Genomic DNA, 19910 nt, shown 5'->3' with positions numbered 1-19910 from the left:
TTTGTCCATGCCTTTGGATTTGAATCCTGACACTTTACAGTGACTTGGTGATTGAGTCCTGGTTTCAGCTTTCTGTATTTTCAGTAGACTTGGAAACTGGCCACAAAATGGGCAGCACTGATTAAGCATATATCTATTTGTTTATGCTTTGTCTGAAATACTTAGAGCTCTGCTGCAGTGAAAAAAACTAAAGCTGTATCTAACTAGCAGTGATTTACTTAAGGTTTGCAGAAGCATAACAAATATTTTTCATGTGCCTTACATGCACAATTACTGTGCACTGATAGCTTCTTAATGATCCCTTCTATAAACTCACTGGCAGCAGCCTGTTCTTCAGATTGTAAACAAAGTTGGTGTTGACTAAGACATGTAGGTTCTTGCAGAGATGTTCATGGCAGAAGAGGTATTTTAACTGAGTAGTTACAACAACTGATCTTTCAATATGATATTTTTGCCTCTTAACAATGTTCTAACACTTTTAGTTGACAAAACTAGAGTTGTTGGGGTTTTTTTCAAAGCTAATAATAACTGCATCATCCAGCACGTTGCATAAATGCCTTGATCTCAGTGTCAGCTTTGCCCCCATTAGAAGCATTTGCAGTGATATGCTGATCTCCAGTTATTGTGGTGCAGCGCTGGGTTGAAGCAGCTGAGAGCAATCTCCAAACTAAAATGGTTTCTGGGGTAGCTCTGAAGTGGAAGTACCAGCATTAAGGACCAATATTGGCTGCGTGGGCAGCAGATCCTTGTCTCTCTGCATCTTCATTCCTGCTCACCACCCTTCTCCGTCTGGTAATTTCAAGCCTTGCCTGAGGGTTCTGGTGACTTTTCAGTGTGGAGAAGGTTTTTTTGTCTTTTCTTACTCTGAAAGGATTCATTTGTTGAAAACTGGCAGAAGACTGGCTCTTGGAGACTGTCATAAGGACAATTCTTTCTTGGCAGCAGCTTAAACAGCAGTTTTTCAGAACTCCCTAAACAAAGTTTGTGCTACACAAGGGAGTGTTTCTACTTTATGCTGATAAAAGAGCTTTCTTGACTACAAGAAGCAAAGTTCTTTCTTTGCCAGACCCTTTTCTCATCAAAACCACTTTTTAACTAAATTTTCATAAAGCTTAGCAGCTGCAGCCTTTGACAGGCAACAGTTGTCTTCCTGTAACCCTTTGCTTGTAAAGGGTGTGCAAAAAAAGTAACTCACTACAGTGAGGGGCCACTTCTGGGCCCACTCTCCTTAAATTCACTTTTTGCCCACTGAGAAAACCAGTTGTCTAAACCTCACAGATGTGTGGGCCAGTTCTTCAGAGCACTGCAAAGAGGCTGTCCTTGCTCAGGGTGTTCTAAGTAGCTCTCTTGAGTGCCTGTAGTGGGTTGTGGATTGTGCTGTTTGAAGAAGAAAAATCTTCCCTGGAAACTGGAGATAATTTCCTTTTCATCACCACAACCTGTGGAAAGTGCCGAGTAAAAACCAGCCACGAGTCCTTTGGATCCTCTTTGTGGCTGAGTACACCGAGGGACAGCTATTGGGAACATCAGAAAGCAAGGAATTCCTTTAAACTGGAGAAATGCAGTGCAACAGTGCTGAGTCCAGGGAACTGAGACCCCAAGCTTGTGTGAGATGGGTAAAAGGAAAGCTAGAAAAAAGCAAAACCCCAATCAGGCATAGTTGGTTAGCTGAGCTGCAGTATGGGCATCTTTGTGCTCTGCTTATATCACAGTTGTTTAGTGCTGAAAACGTTCCAGCCCAAATTAAACTTCTTTCTTTTCTTGTAGTGACTTGCACACTAAGCTTAATTAGAGTGGCAGAAGGTGTTATATCTGTGAATTCATTCACACTCTGCCACTGTATAAACACAGCTTTGGTGAAACTGCTTCAAGTAACAAAACACCTGAAACTTACTATCCTGATGAGTGGAGACTGATATTGGTGCATGATATTATGTGTACTACAAAGTGGTTTTAAAAAAAACGAACTATTTTAATACAGCCCAGTTTGATATCACTGGATTGATGGAATTATAAAAATAAGGCTGTTCTTGTCATAGAAAAGCCCCAAAGCAAAATTTACTGAAAAACTCCCCTTTCTTTCCTGCATTCTTGCACACAAACCTAAACGGTAATAATACAGGGATTTTTAGGATGACGAGTTCTGGTGGTTTGTGGGTTTTGGTCTTTTCTTCCCCTTTTCTCCAGAAATACCAACTGTAGCAAAGCAGATTCTGAGACAAGACCCTTGTACTACCTCTGTTATAGTGGAGTAGAGAACAAAACCTGCTTTAAGATTCATTTGAATCAAAAATTGTAATTGTGAGTCTTTTTCCAAAACCAGACTGAGAATGAGACAGAAATCAGGTCCATTTGAACTTGATCCTGTCCTGGTAAATAAGTAGAAAGCACAAGCGTGGAAGGTGTCCTGTGCAAAAGGCATGACTGGGTACCTCATTCTGTGTTCTGTCCATGGAGGGAGGTGAGCACATGGAATGAGGAGTGGGAAACAGGGATTGCAATGAGTAGGAATCTATCCAAACTTCATAGAGAATGTGATGGCATCTAAAATGCCTTCACTTTTTTGCAGTTCAGCCCAAGACCGTAGTTGAGTGCCTGTTGCTCCAAAGCCAGGAATCCCTTGCTAGACAGACTTTAGCATCCTGCTGTGTTTAGGGACCTGTGCTGGTGTCTTGCTCTTGCTTGAACATTTTTCACTCTGCTGTTCTTCTGGGAGCTGAGAGCTGGATTTCTAACCCTTCATATGGTTTTATGTACAATGCTCACTTGCTATGTAACTAAACAAAAAGATAGCAGGCAATTGTGTAGGAGCACCATGCCTTGGGTACATGGTTTTATAACTCTGCCCACCCCAATGCAAGAAATCACCCAAACTGACATAATTTAAGCCACAGGTTTTTTTAATTTGACAAGATTATGATGCGAGTTTTATGTAAAAGGGGTGGTATAATTTGTAGTTGTTAGTGAGTGTAGTGAGATGTCGATGGTCTGTTGGCAGCTGGGACTTGGGGCTATTTTAAGACTCTGATAGTGTTGGTGCTGTATAGTGTTACTCTGTAGGCAGAGAGTTCAGTATTTTAATCAAGGTCAGAAGGAAGGGATGCTGGAAACTAAACTTCTCACATTAGAGCCTTTTTATCCTTATTTAGACGTGCAATAACTCTTTTGGGTGGACAAAACTCCTTTTTAAAAGAATTTTTGAAATAGTGAGCCTTTCCTAAGTGTAATTAGTTTGTGGCAATGGTAGTATTCCATTACATTGTGTTTGTGTAAAGAATTAGGCTGTACAACGGCGTCCATAGCTCTGTATTTATATCACTGTTGTCAATTTGACTTCTTGTGCAGGAGTTTTTATGTAACATCTGTGACTGTTTAGCCGCATGATTGATGATAATAAATGGTCAAAGTGCTGAAATGGGTAGTAGAAACCTGTCCCAGTTCATTGAGCTATACATTATTTCACAAAGTTGTTACATCTTCCCTTTTCACCCTTCCTATTGCAGAGATGGTGGCGAAGTCTGTGGAAGCTGGGTGCCCAATTCTCTTTGTATGATAATCTTTAGGGGAGAACTGAGAGGATAGCCTGGCAGAGAGAGTTGTAAAGGTAGTGTGGATAATGGGCAATTAGCAAGAGTCTTCTCTAACTTTGACAATTGTTTTGTTTCTTTAATTTAAATACTTATGAAACTTTTTAGTTCAAGCAGCTGAAAAGTAGAACAAAATAACTTAAGATGCATGGGGTGGGAAAACATCACCCTGCAGATTCTAATGTAGGTTATCTTCAGGTGCATCCTAAAGAAAAGAGAAAGTTATCCTAAAATACAAATTCCCATCTAAGAATCTCTATTGGAAGAAATCCTGTGCCCTCTGCTGAGTGCTGCCTTCCAAAATAATCTGGCCTTGGCAGAACTGTCTTGGTCCTCTGAACAGGATTAACAGGTCAAGTATAAGGTTGTGGTGGAAATACTCTGAATTGACACCTAGGAACTGAATCACTAGAGAGGCCAATGGTATTGCAGCTCTAATGTGGGTGCCAGGTCTATAAAAATAGATTTAACTTGAGAAGGATTGTGTAATGCCTTTGTGTAGTGTGCAAATGTGACTTTTTTGATGGAGAAATTCCATGGTATCTGAAAACATTTTTTGGTTTTCTGCAGGAGATGAGCAAACCAGTTGGAAGAAACCTCAGTAAGGCAGGCTAGCAGGAAGCTGTTCCATTAGAAGTGCCTGCTGGGATAGCTGTTGCTGGAAGACATTAAAATTGTTCAGCCAAGTTCTAAACATAGCTTATTTATCCAAATTTTAGTCTAAAAACACCCAGCTATGAGACAGAAATGATGACTAGAGCTATTAGGTAACTTCAGTAAGTCCTGAAAATGGTATGCAGTACAGGATTGAAGGTGTAACAACATAGCTAACAGTATTATGTTAAATAAAACTTCTTGGGTTTAGTTCAACGCTAGTTGAAGAACTGATGTCTTTTTTCCCCCCCGAGTTTCACGGGCTCTGGAATGGCTCAATATGTGAACAAAGATGTCTTTCATAATAGGGAAGCTGTAAGGCAGGATGCTGTTTGAAGTACTGAGAATTTAATCTTGTTACTAATTTTGTCAAGTATTCTACCATGTCTGTCATTGCATTCAACACCTCTGTAGTAATAAAGGGGTTTATTTGTCACATGGATTTACCCTTTGCCAGTAGTGGGGGGAAGAGGGATTGCAAGGGGGAGTATTTAATGTCTGGTTCACATTTTTTCCCTTCCCCAGTACATTTGGATGTCCTTTCATTTTGTTCATACTTGTTTTTTGTTTTTTTTTTTTTTATTTCTGTCTGTTATGTTGTGTAGTCTTGTACAAATGGCTACAAGCAGATCTCCATGGCAAGAGCTCAGATACTGCAGACAAAACCTCAGGTAAAAAGGGGTTAAGGACAAAACAATCACCAGGCCCTCTCTGTTTCTTTATTTTCAGACTTCCAACTCCCCTTGAATCAAACTAAGGATCAGAGATCAAAATCAAAGCCAAAATCCTAGGACTTTTTTATTTCTTTACCTAATTTAAATCAATATCTGGTAAATTTTGTTCTATTTCTTGACGCTCTCTCGGCAGATGTGCTTCCCCTCTCCAGCAAAATCCCAGTAGTGGAGTCAGTATATTGGTGGAGATGAGATATGCTAGATCTTTCTGTGCTTGATAAAGACTGAATAATATCTTGCATTGGAGGATACTTACCTACAAATCTAGATAGGCTTGGTTGTGTGGATGTGTGAACAAAGGGGACTGGAAGGTCCAGCTGCACCAATATCTGCTGCAGAGACCCAAAGTTTCCTGACATCTCAAGGAAGCATGTTTTGCAGTCTAGATTTAGATAGTAATACTGGTGAGGTTCACACAGACACACCCCCACCCCTGCCCTCAAAAAATCCAAATAATTTAAATGTACTGAAGAGTACACAACTCCCTATGGCTTCCTGCTTAAATGTGATCCATCAATTCCTTTATGTATCGATGTGCAAAAGGTAGGTTAGACACTGCCCCCCTCCTCAGCTGCTCCCCAGGCAACCGCCACCATCTTACAGACAATGCAGATTTTAAAAATTTGGAATGAAAACTGTTTTGCCTGCCTTGTCCCAGTCCTCTCTTTCATATTGTCTCCCTTCTCTGCTGTGAGACCGTGCTCAGAAATAACACCTTTGAGTTAATGTCCTTGAACTCTGACTAGCCTTCCACTGCCACCTTGGTATCCTGGTGGGGCTCGGAGTAAAACCAGCAGAGCAGTTTCTGCGCTGCTTAAACTTACCAACTCCTGAACCTGACAATTAACAGCTTAGTTGCTCCCGAGCCAAGCACTGTTACTGCTGCTCCCACATTGTTTTCTCACTCACACCTTGTATACTATTTGCTTCTCGTGCAGGGTCATCCAGAATAAACCTAAAGTTCCGTCTGCAGGGAGAGAACGTAGCTGGATGTGCTGAACACTTTTAACTGGAAATAGCTATCAAAGAGATGGTCACCACGAGGCACAGCACTGTGCATGGTTGTGCTCCCAATATGTTCCTCTAAAGGAATACAAGATATTTTTATTTCTGTAGTCACAGGCATTCCTGTTGACATTCCAGAGCTTGGAAGGAGAGACAGATAGCTTGCATTCCCTGGACCAGAGGGTGTGGGTGGAGGGATGCCTCTGCCTATTTGGTACATGGCTTTCCATGCCTCTGTAGCTGTGATTATTAATTGAAACAGATCTGCTTAAAACTTAAGATCACTAAATTTATACATAGGATCACTCTTATGAAAGCCATCATGACTGACAACCTCACAATTGCAGCTGCATTTCCCTAGTAATTGTATCCTGTATCCAAAACACAGATATTTTCTAATTTTGAGAAATCTTCTCATTTTGAAATTAAATTAGCACAGTTTTTCTTGATCTAGCATCTGTCACTTCACCATTTGCTTTTAATTTGAAACTAAATGTTCCTTTAAAAACCAGTGCCTTAAAGGGAAGGCAGAAGTCATGAAGAGTACAGTTACATAGGATGTAGTGTCCAATTGAAATGGAAATGGAGTGTGACACATTTTACACAATATTGAAAAGTACTTGAATATTTTTTTTAAATATCTGGAGAGCAAAAGGTTTCTATTCAAACCCAATTTTTTAATTTGCCTCTGAGGGGCAGCTTACCCTGTGAGTTGTGTTGTTTGCATGAATGGGCACCACACACCAAATAAGATGTTTCTGTCTGCATTCACAGTACTGTTATCTTCCCATTAATATTTAATATATGGATTCAATTCACATTTGATACTTGCTTCATTTTTAATGTGCCTTGCTAATCCTGTTTGGGAAGTTAGTAAGCAAACACTTAAAAGCACATAGTAGATTTAATGAAAATTCACTGTTTGTCTAGAATAACAGCTAAGTAAATTCTACTTGCCACGTGTGGCTCAGTAGTTCAGAACTACCAAGGCTCAGAGCTGATACTATCAGGTACCCTTTGGTCCAGATCCCTTTCCTCCTGTTTGCCAAGAAGGTTTTGCTCCCTGTGGTTCTCTTCCAGCTGCTTGTCAGTGTGGGGCTGGCTGTCGTGGTCCTTGTCTCTCATCTCATTTCAGTGAGAGTTGGGGGGTTTCCTGCTAGTTTGGCCAAACGATGCCATTTCACCCTGACATGCTGGCTGCTTCCTGTCCTATCCTCATACTGTTTCTTTCCTAAATTGTGTGTCTCCTCTAAAATCTTACCCTGTTTGACTTTCTGGGAGGTAGCTTTGTATGGGGGGTGCAATGTTGAGTTCTTTTGAGCTAATGACTGATTGATTCACTGCGGTGTGGGTTCTTGGCTTTTTTTCTCTTTTGTTTTGTGATCACTGATTGAGAAAATCATGTTTTCTCTATGTGTGTTTTACATTTAATTTATATTTTTTTAAACCACCGGAGTAGTAAAATGCAAACACTGCAGAGACTCTGCAAAGGTAAGTTGTTTGTGCCATTTACTTTCCTGGATAAAACGAATCCATGTTGTCAGCCTATTAGAACATTGTAGCTGCTAGTTTTCAGAAGCTGGATTTCTTAAAGCAATGCTTGTGCTTCATAACCAAAACATTTTAGACCTATCTGTCATCTAAACAACTGCACAGATATCTTCAGCAGCATACAAATTATTGGTCACTTCCAAAAGCTGACTGAAACCCTCATTTTATCATTATTACAGTGGTTTATTGGCAAATATGTCTTGTTTTTCTCCACTGGTTCTAGATGCTCCAGAGTATTGCCCCCCAGGTTGGGGGAGGGGGGTGGTTTATAGGAAAAATGAGATGAAGGATGTTAAATAATAATAACAGCAAGATATCAGGGCCTTCACTGCTCTTGCATCCCCAGTGATGTAGTTTTTGGTCTAACTTGGAAATTAATTTTTCAAGCAAAAGGTGTTTTTACAACATCTATGTGATGTAGAGTGGAACACTGGCCCCCAAAGAACCTGTGAAGGGCTCAAGTGATGAACTGCGAAAGTGCTGAGGACCTCTGAAGCATGCAAATTACCCAATTAGCATCCATCCAGTAGGTTACAGTAATGTTTTTGTGTTATGGAAAAGGAAGACTTTAAAGAAATTTGGACTCCAGCAATCATTTGCTGTCAGTAGTGGAGAACTTAATGAAGTCATCCAGTTCTTCTAAATTTTAGTAGAAGCAACCAAACAAATTTAGCATCAAATATCTGCCTTTCTGCCAATTCACAGTTGTCAGGTAAACTCTGTCAGATGTGAGAATTCTTGAAGAGCTAATTAGACAATAACCTCATCCATATTTCTTTGATTATGCAAGCACATTAATTATGGTTGATACTAAGAATTAAAAATGTTGCTGAGTATGTTTAAGTACATACCCAGAGAGAGAATTTTTGCTGATGTTGGTTGTTGGGATCTTTATTTTGTGAAGCTTTAGGAATTGGTGGGTGGCATTTTATCTTTATCTCTAATGCCTCTGCAAAGAACTTTTAGACCAAAATAAGAGATTATTTTACTGCCATGTTCTGCAGTAGAGTAATGGTCTCTGTTTTTTGGTATTTCAATCTGACTTTGTAGCTGAGCATGGAGAGGGTCTTCATGTTTCTGAATTTGATCCAATTTAGCTAATAACTTCAGTTTTCTTTATTTCAGTGATGCATACACTTTTGCTGGATTTCTGGTTTGCCTTGAGCAATTCCAGAAGCAGGCTGCTTTCGCCTACCAGAGCTCCTCATGTGGAATCATAGAATCATTTGGTTTGGAAAAGACCTCTAAGATCACTGACTCCAATCATTAACCCAGCACTGCCAAGTCCACCACTAAACCATGTCCCTAAGTGCCACGTCTGCATGTCTTGTAGATGCCTCCAGGGATGGTGACTCAACCACTTCCCTCAGCAGCACATTCCAATGCTTAATAACCCTAAATTTTTCCTGATATTCAGGATAAACCTCCCCTGATGCAACTTGAGGCCGTTTCCTTTGGTCCTGTCACTTGTTACCTGAGAGAAGAATCTGACTCCCACCTCACAACCACCCACTGAGGCAGTTGTACAGAGTGAGAAGATCTCCCCAGTCCCCTCATCCACTCCTCACCTTACCATTTCCTTCCCCAGGAAATACAGCTGCAGCGTTGCATCATCTCAGGCTTTTTCTCCTCCCCAGCCCAAAACAGCCTTGTTGAAGCTTATTTGCTTTTCTCCCCACATGGTTACCCACCAAAACCAAGTGAGACAGGTGTAGGGCTAGAAGAAAAATAATTAAGGTTGGAAAAGACCTTTAAGATCATCGAGTCCAACCGTTAACCCGGCACTGCCTTGGTGCTACTAAACCATGTCCCCAAGTGCCACATCCACATGTTTTTTTTGAACACTTCCAGGTATGGTGATTTCACCACAGTGCTGCAATGTGTCTAAATCCTGTGTTCAAAATGATCCATTGTATAAAAATAACCGTATCTTTAAAATCATAGAGATTACTCGGGAAGAAAAAGATTTTAAACCCTCTGAATGCATTTGAATGTGAGTGCCGTTGGAAGAGCTGGTTTGCTCTGCTCCGCTGGGTTCCTGAGCTCGGTGCAGTGGCTCTCACAGCAGGGTGAGATGCAATCCCAGCACCACTGACACACGTGTCTTGAGGAATTTCCATCCGCCTACACGCATCCTCGTGGAGGGAAACTCCAGCATAAGCCTCTGCTTCCCCTTCCTGACCAAACAGACAGCTGGTGTTGGTGTAAGAAATGCCTGACCTCTGCCTCCTCTTCCTCCACCTGCCTCTGTGCAGGTGCTGCTGCAATGGCCCTGCCACTGTGATCCCCGAGACACGGTGCAGCTTCTGCCCTCTGCATTGAAGTGTGCTAAGGGTTTCATACAAAAATGGTTTTCAACCCTCCTGAAACTTTGCCCTGATAATTTTTACCTTGTGAACTGCCACTGTGTTTTTCTCCATTACCTCGTGTTCCCCGCAATTACCTCCAGACCCTAAGCTCTGCCAGGTGAAAAAAACCAAAAAGCTCTGCTTTCACATGTCAGTTTGTACAGAAAGTTCCTTGAATCAATTCACTCTGAGACAAATGATTGTGTAGACTGTGCTTTGCAAGGAGCAAAGGGAACGTGCCGAGTGGATGCAGCCTCAGAAACCTTCGAGTAACTCCCGAACTGTGAATTTTGCAACACCTCATAGCCTGCTCGCTGCACGAAGGGTTAGCTGTTGTATGTAACTCAGCAAACACAAGTTATACACCTCTGGTCCATGTTGCCTTCAGAGAGGTGTTAGTGACCTCAGGAGTGGGGGATTGCCTTTAGAACTCACCAAACAATTGACTATTTTTTAATCCAAAATAACCTCTCATTAAAAACATTAGCAAAATATTGGTTCTCTCTTTAAGTATAATGAGAAATAATATTCTTTTGTAAAGAAAAGAAATCCAATTCTATTTCAGTAACATATTTTGAGAAATACTTAGGTAAGTCCCAGAGGGAGCTTTTGAGTGCAAAGCAAGGGTTGGTGGAAAACTTTCCACATTATGAACCCAAGGCACTATCCCGTTCATCTCTCTCAGAAAGCAAATGAATAGAAAAGACACACTTGTAGTTTTTAAAGCAAGAACACTGGAATTAGTAACCTGATACCTGAAAAAGTGTAGTAGATGGTAATTTAATTAATAGACTTTAACTTCTTGTTTTGATGGCTCTCTTTGCATACTGTAGGCAATCCAGTGGAGGAAACTCCATTAAAAATATCACTGTGAAATACAGTATTTGTATGCTGATAACTGGATGCATTTCTGCTTGAAGTCTAATTTCGATATTTCTCTTTGCATTTGCTGGATTCTTTGTGTGGAAAATGTCTGCCCTTGAAATTTGATGTAGAAAAAAATAAATGTTTAATTTTCACACAGGACTTGTGATATAAAAAAGATCATCTATAATGAATCCTTGAATAATTTATAATAGCCAAGAGGTGCTCATATTTTTTTTGTTGACCTTAAGACAGTTTCCAACAAACTTGAGGGGAAGTGCTATTTCAGTGACTAAGTAAAGCCATCTCTAGATATTCAAGCTATAGGGGAAGATCAAGAATTCAGTTCATTTCAGGATCTTTTTCTATAAAATCCCAGCAGTCATTTTTCTCTTGACAATATATTTCCATGCTGTAAATACTAAGCTGGAAGCTGGCTTGTAAGATTTTGTGGGAAGGAGGGTGAAGTCAGACCAAATGTGCATCTTTTCTGTTTCTCTTTTAAGAGTAGTACCTCTGTTGGAAGTGAAAATGCCCTTCAGATTTCACAAAAAAAAAAAAAAGAAAAACAAAAGAAAGCTGCCCAAGTGAGCTCCCTCTGAAGCCACACTGCTGTGACAAGTCATTATTTCTTCATTTTTTGCAGGAGAGAATTTCGACCAGAGTCCCTTAAGAAGAACCTTCAAGTCCAAAGTTTTGGCCCATTACCCTCAGAACATCGAGTGGAACCCCTTTGACCAGGATGCTGTCAACATGGTAGGTAGAGAAACTCCCTTCTCAAGGTGTTACCTGACAATTTCAACTCTTAAGCAGTTCCTGGGTTGTTCACAACCAGCCCTTGTGATGTGATGAACGAGGTGCTTCTGCTGGGACTAAGAGCACCCACTGGGTGTGCTGGTCGAAAAGCTGTAGAGGAGGAGGTATTGTGAAAATACAGGATACTTTCAGGCGCAGCAAAAGTAAAATACTGAATTTCCCTTTTTAGTTGTAGTTTTAAGTCTACTCCATGATGGAACAGATCTAACCACCGTCCCAGTGACTGGGTGAGAAGGGGTGTGGTTACCCAGGATACATGTCCACGGGAGGCAAAACAAGGAATTTTTAAGATATATTAATATCCCAGTGAAATTTTTGGGTACAAAACACCTTGTGTTTCTGCATATAGCAAGGGAAAGAGGAATCTTTATGCAGAAACTGGAACTTACCTTAATCACGGATGTTGCTGGGTCATCGCTTTTAATGGCACCTCTGCATCAATGCATCTTTGGTACATCTCTTTCCTGTCAGCTCAGTTTGATGTGGGGATCTATGTTGCTAAGTCCCATGGACTTGGAAGGGAGAAAAAAACAGTTATTGTAGGAGGGGCAGTGGCAGTTGAAAGACTGATGATCCACTGGGAATTTTTCTGAAGAGCTGGTATTCAAAGGATGTGTTGAAAATCAGCAAAGCACTTGTTAGGAGTATAACCTGACAACAGATTACTGGTATTTGAGCTTCCCAGTACAGAAAATGCTATTTGTTTTATAACTTAAAAGCAACCAGCTTCTTGCTATTTTTAAAAATGTGTATTGGATCTAACTCAATATTGGAAAATTAGGGAGCCCCTTTCCCCCCCCGAGTCTAGTTTAGATGTTCTTTGCATTTGCAGAGGGTAGGACTGCATACTAGCTACAAAACAGAACTGATCTCGTTGTATGGTGCAGGTATGAAGTCAGGAGAATCTCCTGGCCCTCACCCAGGAGATAGAGAGGTGAGAAATAGATAAACCCCACAATAAAATGGCTTTTGCAAACACAAAAATGCATTTGTAACTTCCCTGCAATCATGAAGATGTAGAAATTTGAAGTTCATCTCAGTTTTCACTGAATTCTCTTTTTAAGCACTGTGCCAAATATTTAACATGGAAATACAGGAGCTGGAAGTAGCAGTGACACAGAGCTGATACTGTGGCACTGCACATGCACAGAAAGGCAGAGATGAGCCCAGTCACTCCCTCTGCCTGCTGACAGCTGGGGATTTCTGTCCTCTGCTTCCAAATGTGCACTGATGGAGATGGTGTGGTATTTGGGCAGGTCTCCACATCACTTCGCTTATACAGAAGTCACGAAGGACTCTGAGCGATGCTTCATCAGCAGTTAAGATGGTAATAATTCAACTGCCAAGGCTATTTATGCCTTTTAGTTCTGCCTTTGAATTGGGGATGTTAGGAGAAGTGATAGGGGTTGTGCAGCAGGAATATAGCAGCTGGAATTGCTGCATTATTTGTCTCTCACATTACAGTTGAAAATGTCTAATATTCCTGAAATGTAATCATAGTATCAGATAAAATGGAATGCTAAAACCAGCAGGAGACCTATTAAAATAAAATAATTGAACTGAGCTTCATTTAACTAAAATCAAACAGCTGAAGAACACATCTTTCATTTGCCATGTGTCTTGGAGAAAAAAAAAACATTTACTAACAGCAGCAGTATTTAATGATATTTTAAATCATCTTTTGGAAAACTTCTTTATTGTTTTGATCTGAAACATCATTTAAAGTAATATCCACCTCCACAGAATCCCTTGAGGCAATTATTGGCCTTTCTGATCTTGCCTTGCTGTATTAGTTCTGCCTATGTGTTTGCTTTATGTGAGCTTCCAGAAGCAATTTTCCTCAGAGAAGAAAATGCATAAATCCTTGAAGGTTAACTTGTGAGAACTCTGGCTTTGCTGGATGCTTAAGGAATTTCAATTGCCTTCTGGAACCATCCTATTGCTTTAAAAATAACCCCCTGAACTTCCAAGCAATCAAGCTGCCTAAAAGTCATGTTTTCTCTCACTTTCAAAGTATGTATCAAAGTACAGAGTTCTCTTTAATAGGGAAGTGTTTCTTTCCCCCCGCTGCTTTTTGTGATTATCCCTGCCTAGCCTCACATGCTATCTTCTGTGGCCACTCTGCAAGTGATGTGTTGTACCAAACCTACGTTATCAGTAGAGGGGAAACTTGAATTTTTAGAAAACAAGCCTCCTATTTAGCCCTCTGATTCATCAAGTTATATAAATCTTTGCCTGTATTTCTGAACTCCAAGGAGGCATTATCTGCTTAACGTCTCATGTACTGAAATAAAAGAATCTAAGGTTCCCTGGTGTAATTTGAAGGATCAGGCTTTAACACAAACAAAAGCATCTTTCTCTCCACCCCCTCACCCACAGTGCAATTTGGGTATGGAGCTTGCTGCCTCTGCATGTTGTGAACGTGAGAAATATATAGAGGCTGAAAAAGTGAAATGGAGGATCTAATGGAGAAGAGATGAACCAGCACTAGTGGGCAGTGGTCCAGAGGGGACTTTTGCTTCAGAAATATCTGGAAGGGATGATATCCAGGAGAAGAAGAAGGGGAGGGTTACAGTGTCTGTGTCCTGCCTCTGTGTTTAGGGAAAGGATATCTCCTACTCATGACTTTTAGAGACAGGTTATAGATTAGTTGATACTTTTTTAACTGTCTTGGTGCAGCTTCCTTTTATTTTTACAAACCATCTTGGTTATAAGCCTTATTGCAAATACGATTTAATTCCACATTTTTCTGCTGATGAATACGTTTAAATGTAAATAGTAAAGTGCTCTGGAAACCAAAATCCTGTCCTTTGATCAGTAACCTTGGACAGTTTTCAGTGTTTGTAGAAAGATGCAGTACAGGTGACTGACTGCCTTCTCACTGTTAGCCAGTCAGCTTCACACCAGCAGGCAAAGATTTCACCCCCCCTTAGCACATCCCAAGCCGCTCTTCCCCAACACTCTTCTGTGGCATGTGTGACACAGATGAGATGGGAAGTGATTGATGTCCAAGGCCCTAAGATGAAAGTTTTCGTGCATGAACCGCAAATTCAAAGCTTTCTGTATTGCTGGTAAATGAGTGCAGGCTCTTCCTTTTGATCTCAGCTTCTTAAGTGTCTCCTGGTTGTTCTTCCTGCCTCGGTGCTTCCCATCTCCTTTCTTTCTTTCTCTGCTTTCTCCCATGTCCTCTTGTAGGTCTAACAACAGCAACAGTCTCTGTGCCAGGGTTTGCAGCCAGGGTCTTAAAATGTTGTTATTCTACATATGTCAAGCTGTGGCTGAAACTTAATAGATGACTATCCCTTTGTGTGTATATACCCAGTATATAAAGGACAAGGGAATAATAATTAAGTCTTGGAGGAAATTTACTTAAACAGGCTTCTGAAACTGTCTCAGCTGGTCTGAATTTCCCTGATGCTTATCTGTTTTTGATCTTAGCCATATATATAATTTGCTTATGCAGGTATTTTTCTGTAGAGTGAAGAAAAATATAATCTTTGATAGCATTAAGATTTAAACCTGTGATTTCAGCCTGCTTGGCTTTGATAAGGCTTATAGCCACTGTTGAAAGCCTGCATTCTAGAAATAAATTTTTATTAAGCAAGCCTGTCAAAAAAATGAGGTGAAGAGAGATATTTATTGGGCAGAATAAATTTAAATAAAGTGTGAAACAAGGATTTTTTACTACTTCTTTATTGGAGAAGCCTTAACCATGGCACTACTGTTAACGCCTCAATAAAAGCTATAAAGCTTTTGAATGAAAATGTGGCTGCTATTTAAAAATGGTTCAAGCTGCAGTTTCATGGTTTGTATCAGCAAACCCCATCAGTTGAATTAAATTCTTTTGCCAGCTCTATGCTACTTATTTCCCTATACATTACCTTTTTGAGCAATACATAAGAGCTGTCCTAGATAATTTAGGGGCCTGATAGCCTGTTGTGAAGTGAGTCTGGACCACTTGCTTGAATCCCAGCTGGACTGGTAGCAGCTTAATCAGATTTTCAAGTGATCTGTGCAAGGTGCACTGCAGAAGTTCAGGGTAGGATGTGCCTGAAAATATATGATTATTTCTCTTGACCTCTTCTACCATCAGAAGAATTTACTCCAGGTCAAGGTGAGGCAGTAGGGGATACACTCAGTTGTGTGTAGATTCACATCCCTTGGGAAAGGTGACTTCAACTGTTGCCTTTTGGAAAAGGAGGAACACTTTGAAGGCTCTCCCTCTCTTCTTTCTTTTTTATTTCTTCAGTTGGAAGGTACAAAGGCAGCTTTAGTTCTTCGTTTATTAACATACTGATTTAGCTAGAACATGAAGAGTTTCCTGCTGATGCACATTCAAACAAGTTTTCCTGGATGTTTGTTATTTTGTATTAGATGGCTGATAGCATTCCCGAGGAATGTCTGGAAAAATGCCTCCAGTTATCACCAGGGCCATGTTTCAGAGAAACACCCAGTGTAGTAGAATCACTGCAAAGGATTTTGCTGAGTGGTAAATCAAAAAGGAGGCTGTCATAGATTTTGGGTGTTTCCCTCCTCATCCCCTCCCACACCCTTTTTTTCCAATCTAAGCTATTTTGTAGCACTTAAAGAAGAAAGTAAATGTAGTAGCTTAATAGCTGCCAGTCATTTGGGGTTTGGTTTGTTGAGGTTTTTTTCCATAAAATTAGGGAACATCAAAGAATTTTAAGAAGTCTTTTAAATTTTAATTCAGTGGTATAAGATGCTTCCTTGACTCTCTGATTTTAGAGCACTGTGGGCATGATATATGGAAATGAGAACAAAACTGGATGTTTTTATATGATGCTTAAGTAAACGACACAAAGACTATTCAGCAGTGAAAATAATTTCAGAAAGTAACGAAAATGGCTCATAATGACTTAATAGATGGGTAATTTTGAAGGGTGTTTTCCTTTCTTCAGTCGTTTCTACCTCTTCTTTTAAGTAGCATCAGTTTCAGGCTGTTTGTTCTTGAATACTTTTCAGGGGGATTATGTTTAATAATAAATGGCTTGTTGTGATGCAGCGGATAAAAAGAATGTGCCTATACAGCAAAAATAACCAAATAAAATTGTAGCTTAGATAACTATGTCTATTTCTTCTCTCTTTTCTTAGCTGTGTATGCCCAAAGGGCTGTCCTTCAGGACACAGGCAGATAACAGGGATCCACAGCTCCACTCGTTCATCATCACCAGAGAGGACGGCTCTCGTACGTACGGGTTTGTGCTCACGTTCTACGAGGAGGTCACGAGCAAGCAGATCTGCACGGCCATGCAAACACTGTACCAGATGCACAATGCAGAGCAGTACAGCAGTGTCTGTGCCTCCTCCTCGTGCAGCATGGACTCCCTGGCCAGCAGCATCGACGAGGGCGACGCCACGTCCCTCGCCAAGCTCCAGCGGTACAACTCCTACGACATCAGCAGAGACACGCTGTACGTCTCCAAGTGCATATGCCTCATCACCCCCCTGCCCTTCATGCAAGCCTGCAAGAAGTTCCTGATCCAGCTTTATAAGGCAGTGACCTCCCAGCAGCCGCCGCCGCTGCCCCTGGAGAGCTACATCCACAACATCCTCTACGAGGTGCCCCTGCCGCCCCCGGGGAGGTCGCTCAAGTTTTATGGGGTTTATGAGCCCATCATTTGCCAGAGGCCCGGGCCCAACGAGCTGCCACTCTCTGACTACCCGCTGCGGGAGGTCTTCGAGCTGCTGGGCCTGGAGAACCTGGTCCAGGTTTTCACCTGCGTTCTTCTGGAGATGCAGATCCTTCTGTACTCACAAGGTGGGTGCTTGTCCGGCGGTGCATGTTGGGTCTGTTTCCATCGGGCAGTTCCTGGGCAGCTGCAGCCACAGGAGATACAATAATTTAATGTTATGTGGAGCTAACATTGATCTTTAGGGGATTTGTGAAACGTGAGAATGGAAAGAAAAAATGTGAGAGAAGTGAGTCTGTCCTAATGAAAGCACTAAATAATTGTTTCCTCCAGGCAGTCTTGGTGCCGCTTGCTTAATTGTGCGTTGTATTTATCACTTGTGAAAGCTAGCAGTAGAATTAATTTGATTATTATCCATACACTGCCCTTGATCATGCTGCAAGACAGCATGAGACAAATCCTGTCTTCTGCAAGAATACCAGCAGAAAGTGTAATACATCTTGAAGACACTCTTGCTACTTTGTTTTTCAAATTTCAGCAGCATACCGACGTTTGGTGGAATTTCCTCCCTCCTGTGTGATGGATATGTTCTGGTTAAAATGCTGGGAGTTTTTTAGCACTTGGAGGCTGAAGATGTAATGCTGGGTTGAAGCTGAGTAGTGTTGCAGGTCATCCCTTCATAGTCCTGCTGTTTGGGACCTTTGCTGACAAGGATGCTGGTACTTCTTTTTGAGACACTTAAGATTGCAGTTGGCCAAGGCTGGCGACACTGGCAGAAGTTACTTGCACAGAGCCTGTGCAGTTGAAGTGTGCCAGTAATCTTTTGAAAATCTGGTCTGTACCTTTTCTCTTATGGTTGTGTATTTCTGCAATAGTGCAAAACTCTGCTACAGGTTTGGGGAATCCCGACTTAGCGCTGGGAATGCTCTGAGGTTTTACACCCCGTTTCCTGTACAATATTGGTTGCTGTGGGTCTGTCCCTGGGGATATTCAGGTGCTAAAAGTAAGTGCTGCAAATGTTTCAATGCACTGGAGTGCCCAAACATGTCAAATTCAAGTTTCCTGCTGGCTTTCAAAGGGATGTTCAGAGTTTTTGGAGATTCCTCCAAGTCTCACTGGATCCCTGTTCATATTATTTGGGTTTTCCAATAGCATCTGTAATGCTGACCTTAAACTAGGAAACAGTGCCTCAGGGAAAAATTTTTGGGGTGTTGAGGGGGCTGGTTTCATGAGACTAGAATGAAAAACATGAAGCCAGGAGATATACATACCCTTTATTGAAAAGAGGAAAAGGTGCTGAATACCTAGGCTTCTCAAGAGATGTGGCTCAAGCAACACACAGCTTGAAATGGAGAGAGGAGAGAGGATGGGAAGTCATCTAAAATGAGTACAGGTAGTGAACCTTCAGGCTTCAAAAGGGAATGCTTGTGTTTGTCATGGAAAAGAAAAGGTCAGTAAGTATGTAATGGTAATGCTAATAACTAAATGACTGAGAATGGGCAAAAAAGTGTTCAGGGAGGTGGAAAGAGTGTAGTTCCTCTGCAAATGATGGAATTCAAAGGATTTCTAGTTCTTTGCAGAGCTCTTCTCCACATGAGCTCCAGGGGTTTGCTTGCAAGAACTGAAAATGAAGGGGTTTATCTGCTCTCAGTTTGAAGTATGAGCCGAAATCCTGCTGTTAGTTTTGATTAGGCTCCTTTTCCACTCCCTTCTGCTCCTATGTGTGTGTGTGCACTTACCTCCTTTCTTCCTCGTTTGAATTGTGCTGCCTTTGTCACTTTACACTGGGATTTGACATTAAATAGCACCACCAATAAAATGCTTCGCCACCCATCCCTTTTAGTTGATCCCACCCTGGTCCTTGTTAATGGACTCACTGAAAACTGATTTTTATTTTCCCCTCTAAGGTAGTAGTATTAGCAAAAGTGTGCTTGTCAGGTTATATTTTAATATTTTGTACATGTAGAGAGCACCCTGTGTATGCGTTACTTTTGTAACAGTCCTTCAGACAGATACAAAATACACACTAAATAATTCTCAATTTTCAGTGCCACCAGAAGTTAGAAAAATATTATTCTTCCAATTACTGTCTGTAATTTAAGGGTTTACTCGTTTTTTTGTTTTCACTGTGGTTTGGGGTTTTTTTTAACAAAAATGAGATAATGAGAAGTAATCCTTTCCACCCTCCAAAACTTGGATTACTTTTTTTTCTCTCTGCCTCTATAATTTGTGAATCTAGGGATGTCCTTGACATGACCTTTACTTCCCTATTTGTTATAGGCACAACTTAATGGTGCATGGGGGAAAGTGTACAGTTGTATTAGGGAAATTCTGTGATTATGTAAATAGCATCATAATGCCAGTTCCCAGAGGTGAGGAGTGTGGAGTGGAGGGCAAGTGCAAAGCCTCAGTTTTGGCATACCCTGACAGCTGAGTACTTGGCTAATTGTGCACTGTGGCTTCTTTTAAATGTCAGTCTTGCGATTCCTGAAAGAGAAAACAGCAGCTACTTTCCTATTTGAGATGTAACCAGCCTAGATACCCCTGAAATCTCTCTAAGCTTTGAGATCCACTGGGGAAAAACACTTTCTTAACTCCCAAGTTCTTTCAAGGCAAAAGAGGAAGAGTTTTTGGCTTACATATCTCTTGTTCCAAAATAAAGAATGAGAGAGGGATTTTGCAAGTTCATCCTTCCTTCCC

The 19910-nt window shown here is 41.0% G+C and overlaps 1 protein-coding gene across 4 annotated transcripts in view; it reads left to right on the top strand.

Annotated features, from left to right (window-relative positions):
- DENND5B (DENN domain containing 5B) overlaps positions 1-19910 on the top strand; it is a 114293-nt gene that overhangs the window by 40634 nt on the left and 53749 nt on the right. For 2 of the 4 annotated variants that reach the window (XM_064654645.1, XM_064654646.1), the window contains exons 2-4: positions 4847-4912; positions 11390-11499; positions 16672-17338. In XM_064654645.1, coding sequence (XP_064510715.1) covers positions 4847-4912; positions 11390-11499; positions 16672-17338 — 843 coding nt within the window. The remainder of the gene's footprint in view (positions 1-4846; positions 4913-11389; positions 11500-16671; positions 17339-19910) is intronic. The other 2 variants (XM_064654647.1, XM_064654648.1) reach the window with 1 other exon arrangement.

The sequence above is a fragment of the Pseudopipra pipra genome, chromosome 5 (assembly GCF_036250125.1).
Source record: "Pseudopipra pipra isolate bDixPip1 chromosome 5, bDixPip1.hap1, whole genome shotgun sequence".
NCBI classification, from domain to species: Eukaryota; Metazoa; Chordata; class Aves; order Passeriformes; family Pipridae; genus Pseudopipra; species Pseudopipra pipra.
The sequence above is the reverse complement of the archived record's forward strand: the minus strand, read 5'-3'. Positions and strand labels throughout refer to the sequence as shown.